The 21,529-nt window shown below is 41.6% G+C and overlaps 2 protein-coding genes and 1 long non-coding RNA gene across 15 annotated transcripts in view; 2 read left to right on the forward strand and 1 right to left on the reverse strand.

Annotated features, from left to right (window-relative positions):
- Nucleotides 1-21,529, reverse strand: part of LOC121718788 (NACHT, LRR and PYD domains-containing protein 3-like) — a 1,510,793-nt gene that overhangs the window by 435,323 nt on the left and 1,053,941 nt on the right. The gene's annotated exons all lie outside the window — the stretch shown is intronic.
- The window catches only part of LOC121719082, a 530,903-nt gene that overhangs the window by 45,570 nt on the left and 463,804 nt on the right, over nt 1-21,529 (forward strand). The gene's annotated exons all lie outside the window — the stretch shown is intronic.
- The window catches only part of LOC121718864 (zinc finger protein 436-like), a 35,050-nt gene that overhangs the window by 8,035 nt on the left and 5,486 nt on the right, over nt 1-21,529 (forward strand). Inside the window, exons 9-19 of one of the 4 annotated variants that reach the window (XM_042104218.1) lie at nt 4,089-4,162; nt 8,554-8,637; nt 8,939-9,056; nt 10,510-10,632; nt 11,174-11,272; nt 12,058-12,111; nt 12,430-12,489; nt 13,106-13,296; nt 17,563-17,722; nt 19,071-19,174; nt 19,717-20,120. In XM_042104218.1, coding sequence (XP_041960152.1) covers nt 4,089-4,162; nt 8,554-8,637; nt 8,939-9,056; nt 10,510-10,632; nt 11,174-11,272; nt 12,058-12,111; nt 12,430-12,489; nt 13,106-13,296; nt 17,563-17,722; nt 19,071-19,174; nt 19,717-19,827 — 1,178 coding nt within the window. In that variant the 3' untranslated portion in view covers nt 19,828-20,120. Of the gene's footprint in view, nt 1-4,088; nt 4,163-8,553; nt 8,638-8,938; nt 9,057-10,509; nt 10,633-11,173; nt 11,273-12,057; nt 12,112-12,429; nt 12,490-13,105; nt 13,297-16,277; nt 16,438-17,562; nt 17,723-19,070; nt 19,175-19,716; nt 20,121-21,529 lie in introns of those variants that run through there. The other 3 variants (XM_042104219.1, XR_006034043.1, XM_042104221.1) reach the window with 3 other exon arrangements.

Consider the following 21,529-nt stretch of genomic DNA (forward strand, 5'->3'; position numbering starts at 1 on the left):
ATCAGGGTTGCCTAACGTTACTGCCTACTATGCTTAACCTTTACAGACTGATGATAAACGTCAGCGTGGCATCGACAGTCAAGAAACAATGTACTTAGGTCTGCATTGAATTTGAAGAGGTATTAAAAGGTCGTACATTTTGGTCTTACATTTTGGAGTGATTACTTAAAAAGTTTAAAATGCTGGTGATTACTGACAATAGTCTCCTAGTAGCGCTCTGAGTCATTTTACGTTTTCTCTTAGTCTTACATTTAAGTTGTGGGAGATCTTGAGAGTACCTTGATTGCCAAATTCCAGGCTAGTATATGTGATATGTAGTAGGTGGGCGGTGATTGCCAAATTCCAGGCTAGTATATGTGATATGTAGTAGGTGGGCGGTGATTGCCAAATTCCAGACTAGTACATGTGGTATGTAGTATGTAGTAGGTGGGCGGTGATTGCCAAATTCCAGACTAGTATGTAGTATGTGGGCGGTGATTGCCAAATCCCAGGCTAGTACATGTGGTATGTAGTATGTAGTAGGTGGGCGGTGATTGCCAAATTCCAGACTAGTATGTAGTATGTGGGCGGTGATTGCCAAATCCCAGGCTAGTACATGTGGTATGTAGTATGTAGTAGGTGGGCGGTGATTGCCAAATTCCAGACTAGTATGTAGTATGTAATAGGTGGGCGGGCCAGGCTATGTAGAAGCACTATCTTCAACACTCTCTTGCTGTCCAGTTGGTTCTATAGCTTAGGTTTGCACACATTGTTTTCCACCACTCCATATCTCTATGTGTTTACCCACATCCCAGACTACACACATTTCCACTCCATATCTCTATGTGTTTACCCACATCCCAGACTACACACGTTTCCACCACTCCATATCTCTATGTGCATACCCACATCCCAGACTACACACGTTTCCACCACTCCATATCTCTATGTGTATCTACCCACATCCCAGACTACACACGTTTCCACTCCATATCTCTATGTGTTTACCCACATCCCAGACTACACACGTTTCCACTCCATATCTCTATGTGCATACCCACATCCCAGACTACACACGTTTCCACCACTCCATATCTCTATGTGCATACCCACATCCCAGACTACACACGTTTCCACCACTCCATATCTCTATGTGTATCTACCCACATCCCAGACTACACACATTTCCACCACTCCATGTGTCTGTTTGAAACGGAAGACAGCTGCCTGCTGCCTCCCTCCCTACAAAGAGAGCTGTCTCACTAGACATGATGGAGTAATTTGTGCAGCTGTTGTTCCCTGGTAAGTACTAAATAAACCCATGCGTGATAAATGGGTATAGGCCTATGTGCTGGAAAGGACAGAGAAGTTAATGGGAAATAAAGGACATACCGGTAGTTTCTTAGAAACACCTGTGTTCTTTCCTGGTAAATACACTGTTTTAAGCAAAGTTATTACCAGCCAAAACAGCATAAGGACATGGGGTAAGTACAGTAGTTGAATGGATGAAATACTGGACAATATTACAGGTAATTGGGTCATCATTTCTCTCTTTTACATGGTTATTGGGTTATAAGGTTTTGGTAGTTACCTTAATAATTCCTGGAGTACTTACCCATTAATGCAAAATAGTTTCATGGTAATAATGAAAGTATTTCTAAGTAATTGATCCCTAATTAATCTGTAGTTACCATCCTTTTACCTATGTTAGTTACCATGTAATGTCTTGATATGACCATATTGTTACCATGTAATGTCTTGATATGACCATATTGTTACTGGGTAAATACCTAGTTATTGGGGGACTGTAAAAGAAAGGGTTACCAGATAGGCATCTTAACTCATTGAGTGCCAAATGCGTTGAGTGCCAAAAACGTAATATTACGTTTTTAGCTTCTTTTTTTTTAAATTACGAAACTAGACATTCTAACACACCTTATATGCAGTGGCGTAACTATAGTAGGTGCAGCAAGTGCAGTCGCACCAGGGCCCGTGACCTCCCGGGGCCCGTTGCTACCCCCGCAATGCATTTGCTGGAAAATTCTATACAGGTCCTTTCTGACTACCGGCGTGCCTTTGACCAGGCCAAGGCTACAGCGCAGACGCTCACAAATAAATAAAAAAGGGGTTCAGAGTACATTTGAAAATGTTAGAGCACGGAGAGTGAAGCGTCACTTTGACGATCTATCGGAAGATGAGCGCTTAACCGATGCTTAACCGAAGTGCAGGTATTTAATGCAACTCTGGACATCACAATCAGTCAGCTCTCCCAAAGATTTGCAAGTATGCGGGAAACTTGTCATGTGTTTGAGTCTTTACGTCCTATGACCCTTCAACTCGCAGGTGATGATGAACTGCTTGAAAAGGCAAGACGTTTGTCAGACCATTATAGCAGGGACATTGCACCGACATTCCCAACACAACTCCTCTCATTCAAGTCTTGCTTTAAAGCAGAGATTTCACAGAAGTCATCTATTTTTCAACTTGCCAAAATGCTGGTGGTAGATTATGACAGTGTAACATCCACATTCGGGGGAGTGTGTACTGCTCTGATGTTGTTTCTGACATTGCCTGTGGCAACAGCTGAGCGATCTTTTTCCAAACTCAAACTTATTAAGACCTACCTAAGGAGCAGCATGGGGCAGGAGAGGCTCAGTGGGTTTGCTATCCTGTCCATTGAAAATACGAGAGCCAGAGCATTAAATATTGGGAACATCGTTAACGATTTTGCACAGCGAAAGGCTCGTAAGATGGCCTTCTTCTAATGGCCTAATTCACGCATATTGGGGATTGTATGCATATGAATGATTTTATTTGGTTTCTGCACGGTTAAATAAGTTAGGCTGCATTAAGTTTTGTTTCAGTGCGAGTTTATAAGCAAGCAACGCTTGCAGTTTCAGCAGAGGGTTGAAAAAGCCCATTGAGCGCATTGACTGTTCCCATAATTCCATGCGAGTTGATGTTAATGCAGTAATATTAGATTACCATGGCCTGCAGGCTGTTAATATAACTGTTTCACATGTAATGCATCCTATGTAGTCGTGTGTTTTTTATTTGATATTGTAATATAAAACTACTAAACTACTTCGGTGCCTCAGGCCCTTTGTATAAACAATTGAAGTCACCCTTAATGTGTTATCAGAGCTAATTCTTCCTGGGCCAAAGAATGTCGGAAATGGGTCCGCATAGTGCTCTCGCACCTGGGCCCACTATTGGGTTGTTACGCCACTGCTTATATGTGATTTTGGGAACTCTGTGATGAATGGAAATGAAATATATGACGATCGAAAACTCACAATCTGGACATTTTATCATAACTCGGTTGCCGCTTTGGGTCGAATCAGTGACGCATGCACGTCAGGTCAAAACCAGGCCATTTTCGTGGGTCTATCACTAGGTGGCCGTCTCGCCAGGTCTCGCTGATCACTTCCCGGAAAGTTTACAGGAAACACTTCATATTTCATGAAAGACGTTACATCTCCATTTCTAGAAAAAAACAGCGATTTTGATGAAAACTAGCCACTGTTTAGCTTGGGATTTCTCAGGAACAGAGGCGTGTAGAAATACATGGTTTGCACCCACTGAGAGCTTAAAGTCTCACCTTTTAAACGAGCCATTGTATGTGTTCATAGCTATAACACAAAATATGCTGTGGCTGTACAAAAATCATCAACAATGGTCTAGATTGCTGGCACTCTAGGACAAAGCTTCCGAAAACAACTTGGCATTCAATGAGTTAAAAGGCAGCAGTTTACCCGTTTCAAACAGACGTAGTATATCCATGTACCCACATCCCAGACTTTACACACGGTTCCAGCACTCCATATTTCTCTGTGTATACTCACATCCCAGACATTACCACAGGGAAGCACCAGCACCAAAAGTCTGTATCATTAGACAAAAGTGTAATGTATGATTATAAAAGTGAGTCTCTTCTCTTGTGTATCATTAGATAAAAGTGTTAAATGAATGACTCAAAATGTGAGTCTTCTGTATCATTAGATAAAAGTGTTAAATGAATGACTCAAAATGTGAGTCTTCTGTATCATTAGATAAAAGTGTTAAATGAATGACTCAAAATGTGAGTCTCTTCTCTTCTGTATATGCAGTAAAAAGAAGAAGAAACGGGAGCTCCGCAACAGACCAGACCATGAATCCATCGACAGAAATTAAAGCAGAGCAGGTACTGTGTTTGGAATTCCTCTAGTACTAGTATTGACAGATGCAGTGCTAATTCTCCTTCCTCTAGTACTAGTATTGACAGATGCAGTGCTAATTCTCCTTCCTCTAGTACTAGTATTGACAGATGCAGTGCTAATTCTCCTCTAGTACTAGTATTGACAGATGCAGTGTTAATTCTCCTCTAGTAGTAGTATTGACAGATGCAGCGCTAATTCTCTTTCCTCTAGTACTAGTATTGACAGATGCAGTGCTAATTCTCCTTTAGCACTAGTGCTAATCCCTATCTATAGTCTCTGTATTTGCTCTGCAGCTTCAATGTGTTTCTATTGCTGTAGCTGTAGCTCTGTAGCTTTCTAGTAGGGCTGTGTATTGGCAAGAATCTGGCGATACAATATATGTATACATGGGTCACGATTTAATATATTGCAATATATTTCAATGCAAAAGGCAATGTACTACGGTTTTCAAGTCTAATTTGAGAGAAAAAAACTGATATTATGAAGAAGACACATCATACACCTGAAATGGAAGTAAAACAAGTTTGCTTTAGAAACAATTCAGTACAGTACAGTTCTACCTATGTCAATAACACAATAAAGTGCTTGCTTGTAAACATGAATAAATATGCGATATCCGTTTTTTATCAATATTTTCTTACACCCCTAGTAGCTGTAGCTTTGTATCTTAAATGTTATTCTATTGCTGTAGGTCACCTTCGATAAAAGCATCAATGATATAAATGTAATGTAAATATCATTCAATGTAAATGGATTCACTTGAATGATATTTGTGATTCACAATAATGCCAGTAGTATAAATGTAAACCCATGTAGGAAAAGCTGTGCAAAATGGTAAAGAAAAAAAGCAATTAGCAAGAGAGAGTTGAGAGATAAATAGCATTAGCATACCCCTGAACCCCAGACCTAATAGGCACACATCTAACTTTTACCAGACACATCAATACAGTCACCAAAAAGCAACTTGGGGTTGCTTGTCCCCAAAGCTACTTGGGGTTAAGTGCCTTGCTCAAGGGCACTTAGTCCGGAATTGAACCCACAACTTTTCAGGCTACTGCATGCTAACCCAGTTCCTTAGCCACTATGCTAACACTGCCCTACAGCTAAGCTGTAATGTCATTGCACCTAGCCACCCCTGCTGGATAAGAATATCCTGTGAACGCCAAAATTATGCAGTAGCATCGTTACCCCATATCATGTATAAGTTCAGTGTTCACAGCCAATCCTTGAGTCTTGGCTTTACTGAAGAGGAAACGAATCACTAAAGAGAAAATCAACATAGCTCTTTCAGGGGGATCCTCAAGTGCTGCCTGAGGTCATGTGTGTCTTTCAACTGTCAAGTCGAATAAAAATATAACACATTAGCATGATAGTCCATAAGTTTGACAGATAGTTTAAACAGAGACTTAATGGTGGAGATAAATGACTTAAGGGGAACACTAAAAGATGGCCAAGTGCTGAATTGTAAGTCCTTTCTCATTGTTGTAAACAATCTGTGTTTGTCAGTTTGCACAAAACCGTTATATCTGCTCAGACAAACATGTTTGCAACGTTCACCTTGCTCACTTTGAAATTTGAACGCACCTCAAGCAGTACACTCGTCTTGGCTCCACAGCCCAGTACTATCTCTAAAGCCACGGCTCTCCTATCTTCAAAAAGACCGCACAAGCTTTGCAATCTCTAAAGCCACCGCTGGCTCTCCTATCTTCAAAAAGACCGCACAAGCTTCGCAATCTCTAAAGCCACCGCTGGCTCTCCTATCTTCAAAAAGACCGCACAAGGTTCGCAATCTCTAAAGCAAGTGGTATGCACCACCATGCACATTTAAAGACATGATCAAAGACATGAGGTAAATGTGACGCGCGGTCCCATACTTTGGGAGGCACACGACACCCCCGCATGGCGCGTTGCTGATGCATTCTCGTCATGTCGGGACACAGACGCAGGACTATATTCGGGCCCTAATGGAGAACAAGGTAAGAAAACAATTATACTGTATGTTGTCCTCCGATATGGCAAGGGGGCTACTACTACTGTAGCTATCATTCTCATATTTACTTTCTGCCATTGGCAAATAAACCTGCTCCACTTACAGGTGTAGAAGACGCACCTGTTTGGTGGTGTTTTTGCCATACATCACAGCCTGCAAGTGAACAGTCGCCATGGTGTTCATTGACGTAACAACGCAGGGTACGTTTAACATTCTCATTTGTGCGCTCATGCTATACAGTATATAAACAAACAAAGGTGTATATTAAAATCATTCTATTTTTAAAAACTATATGAAATATTTAAAAATATATGAAGTTAATACCAAAACACTTTCAGCCTTAGTAAATGAATAATAACTAGGTATATTGTATTTAGATATATTTCCAGAGACATATAACAGACAATGCATAGCGGCACGAAGGTCTTTGAAGTTCTGTAGACCAGGCAAAGACACGGACAATCATGGGGGCTTTGGTGGACGTGGACAACCAGGCCGCTTAGGTGGACATGGACAACCATGGGGCTTTGGTGGACATGGACAACCATGGGGTTTCGGAGGACATGGAAGTCACTGCACTCAAAAAAAATTCAAAAAAGATGCATCAGGTTTGTCCAGTTGATGACATGGATCATCAGGCTCGTTTTGGTGTCATGACAAGGCTGTTCCTCATCAGGATGCACGGTGTCATGAAAAGGCTGTTCCTCACCAGGATGCACGGTGTCATGAAAAGGCTGTTCCTCATCAGGATGCACGGTGTCATGACAAGGCTGTTCCTCATCAGGATGCACGGTGTCATGACAAGGCTGTTCCTCATCAGGATGCACGGTGTCATGAAAAGGCTGTTCCTCATCAGGATGCACGGTGTCATGAAAAGGCTGTTCCTCACCAGGATGCATGGGAATAGACTCAAACTTATTAGTAAGGCACAGAGTTCTTCCCTAAATGATTGCTTGCTAGCTTTGAGACAGTCAATGCCTAACCTGTTGTCTTGTAAACCAAGAAGCTTGGACGCTCAAGAACGATGGAAAGCAACAGAATTCCACCAATTTATGCCGACCACAGTGGTGTCAAAACATTATTTTTGTTTGCACAAGTAAACACTGCAAGTTGAATCCGTGTGCTCCAGTCTGTTTTCTTTGTTGTAATATATTAGCAGGGCACAGATATCTTTCCTAAATTAAATCAATGTAGGCAATGTATGCTGTATATAGGGAAAATGGTTTTGAAGGAAATGTTGAGGCCAGATGTGTATGAACATTTCCAGTAGTTCTAGCGATTCGTGTTTGACCCAACTTAATCCAATACCCCCACATGTGTGCAAAAGACCTACTCACCCACTTTGTTACAGGAGCCAAACAGCTGTATGGTCCTGAATTCATTTTACATTTAGCAGATGAGGCAAAAGCCTTTAAAGGCCTTGATAAGTGATTGGCATTTCCATACAAAAACGTCAATCAAAAGATTTGTGATTGGTCAGCCAGGTCAAAGGTCAACTGCAGAAGCTTTTCTTAATAAACAACTGCAGAAGGTACAACGGGCTCTATGCATGCACCACTTCTGCGTTTGGGTAAAGATGCTAAGACATTTCCGGTCAGCGAGATTGAGCGTAATTTCTGTTTGGTTCTCTAACTCTTTGGGAAAAGTGTGGAAACTGAGAATAGAATTATATTTAGCAGACACTGCATTTCAGCACACAACAGTGATGGCCACAAGTGCTGTACTCCCGTCTTTGAAATTACACTTCAATATGGTTACACGTCATTGTGATACTAGGTAGATGTGAAAAGAAGTAACACAAATAAACAACAACGGCGACGCACTCCATGGTAGGATGGCTCTCATGTCTATGGGCCCTACGGTCGGCGGATGTTTATAAGCATCCTGAGATTTCACCGTGAAATACATCACGCTCGCACGACGGACGCGCATATAGCCTATAGCCTTGAGGCTCTGTTTAAAGGAACACACTAATATTTTGGGGAAATTAGCTTATTCCCTGTCTCTCCCAGAGTTCGAGGACAATAAAGATAATACATATCCTTCTCGTCTCTGTGCGTGCAGTAACTCAGTCTGAAGCACCCACCATTAGCATAGCTTAGCATAGTTCATTGAGGTGGGCAGTTCCAACTAGCCTATAGCACCCAAAAGTGACATACATATGCAAATGCATAACCAACATCTCAACTTGAAAAGCAAGCAATCATGATTCATAATGAGAGCTCTGCCAGTTTAATGAGTATTTCTTATGAAATGTTAGGTATCATGTTAGAGATGTAGACATCATGCTTTTCAGGAATACAATATGTTTTTTAATGACTTTTCCAGTTAATAGGGCAGGTCACCTGGATATGTTTACAGTATATCCCTCTCTACTTTTTACAGATGTTTCAAGTGGTGGAGTTTCATAAAGAAAACCCGATAACAGTGGCTGTGGTGGTGAAACCATGGATTGCTGCCACTTCAGAGGTAAGAATAATATTGAAAAAAAGAAAATACACTAAGTAGATCAGTGTTTCCCACAGAATTGAATTCTATTTGTGGTGTTAGGTTTGCAGAATTAACTTGAATGCAACAGTTTTTCGCAAATTAGCACAGCGTGGTTATGATGCTAACCAGATTTAAGCACAACCTGGAAAATCATTGTATGGTGGTCAATGTTGATATTGTGGTGGGCCGCCATAAATAAGTCAATATATGGGAAACACTGTGGATGTTGGAAGGCCTGCTAGCAGAGTGGAGTGATAAGCTTTGTGTTTTCGATTGGCAGGGACACATTTGCTATTGGCCCCCCTCGAAAGCTTCAAAGAAGGTTAAGAGAGCGGTTGCCCCTGACAAAGACAGGTGGCAAAAGCGCCCAGTGAGGATGGTGCCACACACACCAACTAGTAAGTCACAGTCATATCTGTTTAATTGCACTGCTGCTTAGTAAGTCAGTCATATCTGCTGCTTAGTAAGTCACAGTCATATCTGTTTAATTGCACTGCTGCTTAGTAAGTCAGTCATATCTGCTGCTTAGTAAGTCACAGTCATATCTGTTTAATTGCACTGCTGCTTAGTAAGTCAGTCATATCTGTTTAATTGCACTGCTGCTTAGTAAGTCACGGTAATATCTGTTTAATTGCACTGCTGCTTAGTAAGTCACAGTCATATCTGTTTAATTGCACTGCTGCTTAGTAAGTCACAGTCATATCCGTTTAATTGCACTGCTGCTGCACTAGACCTTTTTCACATGTTGACATGAAATAGTGGGGCAAGCACAGGTGTTACTAATTACGTTAATTAAGTCTTTGTTTAGTTCAAACGAAGCAAGAACCTTAATTAATGTCATTAACTACACCTGGGCCTGCCATATATTTAATGTGAAAAAGGTCCACTTTCTGTTAACTTTCCAGAATGCACTTTCTGTTTTATTGCTCTTAATTCTGTATTTTATTCATTTCACTTCCCTTCTTTTTGTTTTCCTGTTTTTTGTAGTTTATCTCTCTAGATTATTTTAACTCATTGAGTGCCAAAATGCGTTGAGTGCCAAAAACTTAATATTACGTTTTTAGCTTTTTTTTTAAATTACGAAACTAGACAATCTAACACACCTTATATGTGATTTTGGCAACTTTGTGATGAATGGAAATGAAATATATGACGATCGAAAACTCATGAAAACGCACAATCTGGACATTTTATCATAACTCGGTTGCCGCTTTGGGTCGAATCAGTTACGCTTGCACGTCAGCTCAAAACCAGGCCATGGTTCTTCTTCGTGGGTCTATCACTAGGTGGCCGTCTCGCCAGGTCTCGCTGATCACTTCCCGGAAAGTTAACAGGCAACACTTCATATTTCATGAAAGACGTTTTATCTCTATTTCTAGAAAAAAAAACAGCGATTTTGATGAAAACTAGCCACTGTTTAGCTTGGGATATCTCAGGAACAGAGGCTTGTAGAAATACACGCACAATTGCACCCACTGAGAGCTTAAAGTCTCACCTTTTAAACGAGCCATTGTATGCGTTCATAGCTATAACACAGAATATGCTGTGGCTGTACAAAAATCATCAACAATGGTCTAGATTTCTGGCACTCTAGGACAAAGCTTCCGAAAACAGCTTGGCATTCAATGAGTTAATTTATTTTGTTATAGAACCATACTAGTTTTAAGCTGTTTGTATTCTATTCATAATGCCTTTTAACCTATCTGTACTTATTTCTAACTTTTGCTTTGACATTGTAAAACACAGTTGAGGTACCCCTGTGTATGATGCACTACACAAAACTGCCTTGCCTGTGTCAAACCTACTCACCACTTCACTCGAATAAAACGTATGTACTTTTACCAATTTCAGATGAATACATGAAGGCATTGCATTGGGCAAGGATGGCAGAGACACAGTGTAGTGTGGAGAGCAACACCGGGATGGACAAGAGGACCAGCGTTGTGTATGTGGAGGACACTTCGGACAGCAGCAGTGAGTGGATAGTTCAGACTTCACTACATTGTGGTCCGTTAAGCTAGCCCCGCATATAGCCGTCTAGCCTCCCATATAGCCGTCGTCATGCAGCAGTGAGTGGATTGCATAGTTCAGACTTCACTACATTGTGGTCCGTTAAGCTAGCCCCGCATATAACCGTCATCATGTGTGCACGGTCACTTGCCCATCAGAGCCAAAATCTTTAACTGGCAAACTTTGGATAAACTGTTGGTGCTGACATAGAAATAGAACTGAATTGTAATTTACTCAGTGGCACGGTGGCAAAATTCGATGCTAATGTGTGGGGTTGTATTGAGAACAGTTCCATACACATACAGTAGCTTGTCTTGTTGTATTGTTATTGTTTTGTCTGTTGTTATGCTTTCCTTCTACTATGTTAAGCAACCTTGGGTTTGAGAACGGTGCTATTTAAAATAAACATATTACAAAATGAAATGTCAAAAGCGGATAGTGCCATATTTATGTTGGTGTGCAGAGCGCTTTCTAAATACGACATCTTGGAATACTTGTGTTGTAGCAACAGACGATGAGGACCAACCTGTACCCAGGCTCAGCTACCAGGCCTTGGCTCCACCACCACCACCACCACAGCCAAGATCCCAACAGCATGACAGTGGTAAGCTGTATTTGTTGAAGCATAAAAAGGCCCAAACCTAAAACCTTTCAATGGAGGCTAACTAATGGTTTCTTACTCCATTGATGGCCTTTTTCTCACAGCAGTCCTTTTGACATGAAATATATGGCCAGGTGTTAATACTGACATCAATAAGCCTGTTTCACAGTGTCTATGTGTCCAGCCTCGTTGATGTTATTGATACCTTGGGCCAATGGGCTAATAAAGGTTCTGATTGTGTTACACTTGAATTGAACAGAGACATCTTTAAGATATTTGGTTACACCTGTGCTTGCTCTCCGTAAAAAAGGTCTGTTCAACATATTTTACTGCTTTTCCAGAGCTGCCAACTCACACATTGAGAGTGAGATTCATTAATTTGATTGGCTCCACGCACTCTTACACCAATCAAATGCTTGAGGGTTGGCAGCTCTGTTTTCCCAGTACTCCATGGCAATTAGCAAAGCTGCATTGGCTATGGAAATATCCTTTTTTAAACACTCCAAATAAACTCTGGATTGAGAGGCATAACCTCCCCTACATGTATTGACATGTACACCAGCACACATAGTGGGGCAGTGTTAGCATAGCGGTTAAGGAACTGGGCTAGCATGCAGATCCCTGAAAAGTTGTGGGTTCAATTCCCAGCTTCCACCGTTGTGCCCTTGTGCAAGGTACTTGGACAATGTAATCCCTTGTAAAGTAATTGGCATATGTAAGCCACTTTGGATGAAAGTGCTAAATGAATAAATGTAATTGTATTGTAACATATAGCTCCTTTCTTCTAGGCCTGTCACTGAACGGCTTGCCTACACCCAGTGGCAGCAGTAGCCTTGCATGTGGTCAGTAACCTGTTGCAATCCTGTTCATCTAAGGCCACGTCCACATGTAGCGGGGCATTTTATAAAATATTTTTTAAGCGCTTTCGTCAGCACATTGTTTTCAAACTTCTCAATTTAGGCAATAGTACTTAGACTGTTTATGTAACCAAAGCCATCCTTACACCAGACGACTTTGACAAGATTTGGGAAAGATTCTTGAAAGATCGTAGTCTTTTGATTAAAGCTTGAATGGGGGGGGGCATTAGTTTCCGTAGACTGTTCATTTAGACCGTTTATGTAACTAAGTAGAATACTATATCTTGTGATGTTTATACATGCAATTCACAGACACGGCAGGTCAGACGGGCGACATTAAACAACTCATGGCAATGATGACCTGTGAGTTCAGCTACACTTCTTCACACGTTTAAAAAAATAAAATAAAAAAAAAACGTTTCTAATTATACAGTATAAAAAAAGCGTTTCTAATTATATACAGTACAGGCCAAAGGTTTGGACACACCTTCTCATTCAATGCGTTTCCTTTATTTTCATGACTATTTACATTGTAGATTCATCAAAACTATTAATGAACACATGTGGAATTATGTACTTAACAAAAAAGTATGAAATAACTGAAAACATGTCTTATATTTTAGTTTCTTCAAAGTTGCTATTTTTTTTTTATTTAATACCATATTCAGCAAGCCATAACTTGACAAATATTCATCTGTGGGCCAAATAACTTTGCATTCATTCATAGTTTTGATGCCTTCAGTGAGAATCTACAATGTAAATAGTCATGAAAATAAAGAAAACACATTGAAATGAGAAGGTGTGTCCAAACTGTTGGCCTGTTCTGTACCTACCCATTTTATACGAATAATCAGCATTTATACTGAAATATCCCTTTCACCTCTAACAATTACTCAACCATATTGTTTACTCAGCCATATTGTTTACTCAGCCATATTGCTTACTCAGCCATATTTTGTTGTTTTCTTTGGGTGGTAAGCATTCCAGACGAGGGTATTGGCCAAAATTGACCAGGTCCTGGAGACGAAGCAGGAGCTGATCAGACTGGTGTGTGCCGCTGCCACGTCGGCGCCCGCCAGCAACCTCCTGCCCGGTCCCTGCGCCACGCAAGAGGACCTCGACGCCCTGTGCGTACGCATCCTCACGGAGGACGATTTCCAGAAACAGCTGGTGTGTGCAATTTAATGCTGTTCAGCAAAAAGTTATTGTGTGCCCATCACACCTTCTGGCAGGTGCAGGACAAAAAAAAAAACGTACTCAAATGAAAATATACACTTTTGTATAAGTATGTATATAGTATATATAAGTATGTATATATACTTTTTTGATCCCGTGAATTAGTGAACACACAGTGAGGTGAAGCACACACTAATCCCGGCGCAGTGAGACTTATTTGTGGCGGCCCACCACAATATCAACATTGACCACCACACAATGATTTTCCAGGTTGAACTAAATTGTGCTGAAATCTGGTTAGCATCATGACCATTGAACACAAATAAGCCAATAGCAATTCATCAGGAGGCTTGGGAGGCAGGCACTGCAGTTAATACACAGGAATTTACTGCACTTTTACAGTATCCCTAAATATTATGTTAATACTAAGGTACATACACATACACGCACACGTACCCCCACACACACACATAAATATATATGTAGACAAAGGAGGGTTCTCCGCGCTTCTGTCGTTTGGCGACAATCCGATGCAACCAGGCCAGGACAGATATTTTAGAGAGAAGGAGAGACGCCGGTGCAGCTCAGATGTCTTCTTAATTTTCTTTATTCTTTAGTAAAAGGTGCAGAACATAAGACTAACGTTTCGATGTAAGTCACATCTTCATCAGAGTCCTTGGAAGGAATGGGGGGTAAGGCCCTGATAAGGATTATCAACAGGTGTGATTGAGCATAGAGGGGACGTTGGCTACCTGAAGATACACCCAAAGCTACCAAGGAGCTACAGTACACTCTAAAGTGTAAAGTGCCAAGTGCATGTATCCAATAAGCTTCCCTGCACAGGAGCTTTTTGATATCACCACCTCTGGGTGGGGCTGTGATCTTCTCTATTCCCCAGAATCTTAAAGATGCCGGAGAACCATGATTGGCCTCCTTGTAATGTCGCGCCATGGCATATGTTACGTTTTGGGTGCGAATGGCGGTCTTGTGTATTTTAAGTTGACGTTTTGTTTGCCCTATATAAGCCAGTCCACAGGGACATTTTAGAAGATATATTACGTGTATGGTGTTGTAATTTATAAATGAAGAGATAAGAAATTTTTTGCCAGTGCGGGGGTGAGAGAAGCACTTTGTGTTGGACGAATTTGAGCATTGTGCACAATTTACGCATTTGTAGAAACCTTGTGGTGGATAGGATAGCCAAGTGGTTGGAGGTGGGGTGTTCATGTCCGAGTGGACCAATCGATCGCGGATGTTGCGAGCCTAAATATAAATCTGGGTGGCTCAGCGCAAATATCCTTAAGTGTCGGGTCACTTTTTAGCACATGCCAGTGTTTGCGAACAATGTTTTTTGTGTCCCGCTGCTGGGGTGTAGCAAGTGGAAAAAAATAGCCCAGATGTTGTTTGTGGCTTCATTCTTTTCTTTAGCAGTGAGGCGCGATCTGTATTCAAAGCCCTGCCCCATGCTTTGTTAATATCAGTTTGGTCATAACCGCGTTGTGCAATACGATGCGCTAGATTGGCTACTTTGAAATTGAAGTCAGTAGTTGTACTACAATTTCTTCTAACTCGCAAGAACTGCCCACTGGTATGTTGCGAACTAGATGAGGCGGGTGATTACTGTCCGCTCTTAACAAAGTATTCCGACTAAGTGGTTTGCGGTAAATTGTGGATTGTAGGGTGTTGCTCACGTCCTTAAATATAGTAAGGTCTAAAAAGTCAATGGACTTGTTTTTCTCCAGTGTGAAAGCAAGATAATCTGTAGTGGAATTGGCATAAGTCAAGAAACTATTTAGCTCATTGATTGTGTCCTTCCATATCAGAAGGACATCATCAATGTATCTGCGCCATAATGATATTTTGGAGTAGAAAGGGTTGTTTTCAGTATTGTGGATATATTTTTCTTCCCAATAACCCATCACTAAGCAGGCATATGAAGGTGCAAAGGCGCTACCCATTGCAGTCCCTTGTAGTTGTAGATAGAATTGATCAGAGTATTTAAAGAAATTATTCTAAAGAATAATCTTTATCAAATTTACAAGAAAATCTGATGGCGGCAACACATCAACACTACGTTTGGCAAGATAAAATGACATTGCTTGTAGACCTACGTGGTGGTGTATGCATGTATAAATACTTTGTACATCCAAAGACACAAGGATATCAGTGCTTTCACAGTTCCAATTATTGATAATATTTAAAGCATCTGTTGTATCCCCAAGGTGATGGTAGACTGTGAACATACGGTCTTAAAAAGAAATCAACAAATTGTGAGAGAGGCTCAGTGAGGCTCCCTATGCCAGATACAAAGGGCCGTAGAGGAGGGTCATTGAGTCGTTTGTGAATTTTAGGTAGACCATAAAATATTGGACATCGGGGGTGATCACTTAATAGAAAAGCCTTTTCTTTATCGGTAATCCAAGCTTTTTTATGAGATGCATCAATATATTCATGAATCGACTCTTTTATCCTAGAAGTAGGATTAGAGGGAAGGGGTAGTGTTTTTCATCATTTAGCAATTTCAATATACCACAGTAGTTCTTTAAGCCCATGACAACAACAGCGCCCCCCTTATCAGCGGGACGAATAATAATGTCCTCTCTAGATTCCAAGGAGTGTAGCGCATCAAATTCACATTTTGTCAAGTTTTTATTTTTGGAAGGGCGCAGCATGTTTAGTTTGGCCATATCTTGATCAACTAGCTGACTAAAAGTGACTATGGTGGGATTTAAATCAGAAGACAGCAGGAACCTAAATTTCTTAAAAGGGGTCACTTCTCTAATAGGTTCGCTAATGGGATCAAAGTTTCCGCTTATACTGTTACTCGATAGGACATTGGGCCTAGAAAAGAAATGTTTCAAGTGGAGCTGTCTAAAAAATTTAAACGAGTCCACTTTCAGAGAGAAGGAGTCAGTATGGTTAGATGGGGCAAACGAGAGTCCTTTCTGAAGTACTGCTTTCTCTGTATCCGTCAGGTCAGAGTCTGAGATGTTGATTACAGTCTCCTCCGGTGGTTCTGTGGGGACCAAGGCGTGGGTGGCGGGGGTTCTCTTCTTCCCCCTCGAGCCCCGCCTCGTCTTTGTCTTGGGCGATGGTGGCGTTGGTTCAAAAAAGACGTAGAGTTGGACTGTGGTGGTATGTAACGACCTCCGACGTCGCTCAGGTCATCAGATGAGTCTCTCTCACTCGCTGTAGATAGGGGCGCGTACCTGTTCGTCTTCAGTAGGGGCGGGTGGTTATTCCTTTGAAATTTCCTTCTACTACCTTGCCATTCATAAACTGTCCCATCCGCATAGTCTTTAGTATCCCGTTCATATTTCCTCCTTTTGTAAGTCTGTAGATCTTTCACAAAACTGGATAGAGGGGTGGAGATGTTTTCTGTAACCTCAGCAAACGCATCCTGAGTAATTTTGCTTTTTATTTCCTCTTCCACCCGTATGGCCTCAGTCTTTAATTTTTCTTGTTCAGACTTGGTCTTCTCAATTATCAAGAGCATAAGGTCAAGGGAGCATTTGTCTAAAATGTGCTCCCATTTTTGCATGAAGGATTTGTCATCCAGACCAAATGACGGGATTTTGTTAATACGTAAACTGCGCGGAATGCGCTTGGCTCTCCAGTACTCAGACAGCGTTACGGAGTGCCAAAGAAATCTGGACTCTGATTTCTTTAAGTCTTCAAGTTCTCTAGTCAGGGACAGTATATTAAGCTCTGGTGGCTTGAACGTATTCTTAAAAAGTGAGTGTGGCACAATAATGTCAGCACCTTGTTCATCAGTGTACGACAATGTCTCTGATCGTGCATTGGTACTTGCGTTAATAGATTCAAAGCTGATCATCTTAGCTCTTCTTACAGCGTGCAACGGGAACGTAGGAGGCCTGTCCAATTAGCCTCTGTGGTATATCAGTAGACAAAGGAGGGTTCTCCGCACTTCTGTCATTTGGCGACAATCCGGTGCAACCAGGCCAGGACAGATATTTTAGAGAGAAGGAGAGACGCCGGTGCAGCTCAGATGTCTTCTTAATTTTCTTTATTTAGTTTGTGCTAAATTGTGCTGAAATCTGGTTAGCATCATGACCATTGAACACAAATAAGCCAATAGCAATTCATCAGGAGGCTTGGGAGGCAGGCACTGCAGTTAATACACAGGAAATTACTACACTTTTACAGTATCCCTAAATATTATGTTAATACTAAGGTACATACACATACATGCACACGTACCCACACACACACATATAAATATATATATTTATCTTACAGGTATCCGTTCTGTGCCTAGACAGCTCAAAGAGGCTAGGTATGACAGTGCGGCGCATGATGACCCGTCTCGGGACCAGAGAGCTGTGGTCTGCGTACAGCATGAGGGGCAGGAAGAAGAAGGCTTGTTTTGCAGACCTGCCTCTCCTGCAGATGGTAACAAGTAAGTGCCAACATGGTGGGGTGCTCACTACCAAAGCAATATGGTGGCCATGTTCACTACCAAAGCAATATGGTGACAGCGTTCAAGTATGACACTTAAATAGAACTCAAACGCACTATGTGGTATCTAGCTTTCTAATATCTATGCTCACTACTCACTATTGACCTGCCTCTCCTGCTTACTACTCACTATTGACCTGCCTCTCCTGCTCACTATTGACCTGCCTCTCCTACTCACTGCCTCTCCTGCTCACTATTGACCTGCCTCTCCTGCTCACTACTCACTATTGACCTGCCTCTCCTGCTCACTATTGACCTGCCTCTCCAGCTCACTATTGACCTGCCTCTCCTGCTCACTACTCACTATTGACCTGCCTCTCCTGCTCACTATTGACCTGCCTCTCCTGCTCACTACTGACCTGCCTCTCCTACTCACTATTGACCTGCCTCTCCTGCTCACTATTGACCTGGACCTGCCTCTCCTGCTCACTATTGACCTGGACCTGCCTCTCCTACTCACTATTGACCTGCCTCTCCTGCTCACTACTCACTATTGACCTGCCTCTCCTACTCACTATTGACCTGCCTCTCCTGCTCACTATTGACCTGCCTCTCCTGCTCACTACTCACTATTGACCTGCCTCTCTTGCTCACTACTGACCTGCCTCTCCTGCTCACTATTGACCTGCCTCTCTTGCTCACTATTGACCTGCCTCTCCTGCTCACTACTCCCTATTGACCTGCCTCTCCTGCTCACTATTGACCTGCCTCTCCTGCTCACTACTCCCTATTGACCTGCCTCTCCTGCTCACTATTGACCTGCCTCTCCTACTCACTACTCACTATTGACCTGCCTCTCCTGCTCATTATTGACCTGCCTCTCCTGCTCACTACTCACTATTGACCTGCCTCTCCTACTCACTACTCACTATTGACCTGCCTCTCCTTCTCACTACTCACTATTGACCTGCCTCTCCTGCTCACTATTGACCTGCCTCTCCTGCTCACTACTCCCTATTGACCTGCCTCTCCTGCTCACTATTGACCTGCCTCTCCTACTCACTACTCACTATTGACCTGCCTCTCCTGCTCATTATTGACCTGCCTCTCCTGCTCACTACTGACCTGCCTCACCTGCTCACTATTGACCTGCCTCTCCTGCTCACTACTCACTATTGACCTGCCTCTCCTGCTCACTATTGACCTGCCTCTCCTGCTCACTATTGATATGCCTCTCCAGCTCACTACCACTACTGGGGTTTCTGTAATCACACATCCTAATCAGACACTGTGATGTTTTTCTGTAGTCACACATCCTAATCGCACATTGTGTTTCTGTTTCTATTCAGTGGCCTGTACTACATGCCATCCAGAAGTCAAGATTGCAGACGTGGAGAAAGAGGTGGCAGACTTTCTTAAACACGCCCCTTTTAAAAAGGGTGGAACAGGCAAGGTAGGTGTAGTAGAATTTGTCCGCATTATATCAGTAACCTAAGTGCTGTAGCAAGACCTTAAATTTTACCCAGTCAGTGGGGTTTATTACCTCAAGACCTTACATTTTACCCAGCCAGTGGGGTTTATTACATCAAGACACACCACAACAAAACACAAAAAAAAAAGACGAGAGACACAAAGTCCAAATCAGAATGACCGCAAAATCCCAGAGGATCACTAACCCCGGAGGATCACTAATCTCAGAGGATCCCTAATCCCAGGGGGATCCCTAACCCCGGAGGATCACTAATCTCAGAGGATCCCTAATCCCAGGGGATCCCTAACCCCGGAGGATCACTGATCCCAAAGGATCCCTAATCTAGTTAGTCTAGTTTTTTGACCTCATATCTTCTGGTGATGTGACCATGTGACTGGTTATCCTTGCTGTCCTCATCTGGCAAAGACTGAGCGCTCAATTGACCATTTTCACAAAACACTCCCAAATTCCAGCTCAACCAGTCACATATTTATTGTTGTTTTTTTTTTGTTTTTTTTTCACAGAGTGGAGCGTCAGCTAGCTTCGTTGTAGAGGACTCTGCACCAGAGCAGCACCATCAGCACAGCCCTAGCCCCAGATGTCCCAGCCCTACCCAGACGATGCTGCTATTTTAAATAAATAAATAAATACATAAATACAGTAAATACATAAATAAATAAATTAATTAATTCATCTGATACTGTTTATAGACTCTGTCTGATGTATTTTGATGTAGAGTTGAAGAATAAATTGTTTGTAGACTCTGTCTGGTTTATTTTGATGTAGAATTGGCCTGCTCATAAATGATATTAGAAAGCATAAATAGCAGAATAAATTCTGAAGCTCATGTGGCTGTCTAATGAACACATTCAATAAAGGTGCTGAAGTCGACGTGTAGTTGACATGATTAAAACCTCATTTAAACATTTGTAATACCTCCATCACATTTTTCTTTTTCAAGCGTTGTGTTTTACACCCACTATGAACCATTTTGCAACATATTAAAAAAAAACTTGCAAAGCAATTTAATCTAAAACCAAAGTTATTCTGAACGTGTCTAACACGTAAACACAGAAATGTGTTTGACACTCATTAAAAATTATTTTGAAACATGTAAAAACACTTCATATATAATGATTCTACACTTTAACCAGAAACCAACGTGACTGTAACCAAAATAAATCCAGAAAAAAAGGATTTTACTACAGTCTTTTACTACGGATTGTTACTTGGGATATTTACACGGGTCAATTCAGATTTAAACATGGATCAATGTGATGTCCTTTTAACTCATTGAGTGCCAAAAACATAATATTACGTTTGTAGCTTTTTTTTTTTTAAATTACGAAACTAGACACTCTAACACAGTATTTCCCAAAGTCTGGGTTCGCGACCCACGGGTGGGTCGCAGGAGATTTTATTTGGGTCGCCAGCACAATTTATGTTGTGTTATAGCCTACAGTAACTGATACCATTTGTCATTTGATACCAGGAAAGCTAACAGTTTTCTATTAGGATGTACAGTCACGGTTTTGTCATAAAAGCTCATGAAACTGGGGGACGAACGCATCGCATGGATATCTACCTCTCAAAATGAAACTGTTCTGTGGGGCGCCTGCCATGTACCTCACAGTTGCAAACTGCAAGGAACATGAATCCGCCTATTTGCACGAACATACCAGATACCAGTGCATTATATTAGGCTACAATTTAAATGGACATTTTAAACACTATTTTTAAAAATCACAGACCTTTCTACCTCGCTAACTCAAAGTAAAGGCGCATTCTTCTGGCTATTGCGCAAAAGCCTCTTGTTCTGATATACAGTAACAACTATACAATATAATATAATACAACAATACAATATAACGACTTGAGTTATTTGCTGTTTACATCGGAATTGACGTCCACAGTGTTATGGACCCATTTGTCTGCAACGCAACGTAGCCTACAACATTTTTTTTAGAAATACAGGAACAGCTTACTATGCTGACGAATGACGACTGTGCAACATGCAAGAATTTCCCCAACTCTCGGATGCGCATTTAAAACATATTAGCCAATAACACATTAAAACATTAGTCATTTCCAACTTTTCACGCTGATGGTGCTCAAAATGCAACACAACCGTGTTCAAAGCAGGATCTATCTATTTAGATCCTATAGCAATGTATGGTTGGGGGAGCCATAGAAAAGTTGGAGAACCTGTGGCCTAAAACAATATTGGTGGTTGCAGGGTAGATTTGAAATGAAATGGGTCGCGATGGTCTGTCATTTTTAAAAAGTGGGTCCCCAGAAAAAAAGTTTGGGAAACACTGCTCTAACACACCTTATATG

Source organism: Alosa sapidissima, chromosome 9 (genome assembly GCF_018492685.1).
Source record: "Alosa sapidissima isolate fAloSap1 chromosome 9, fAloSap1.pri, whole genome shotgun sequence".
Taxonomy (NCBI): Eukaryota; Metazoa; Chordata; class Actinopteri; order Clupeiformes; family Clupeidae; genus Alosa; species Alosa sapidissima.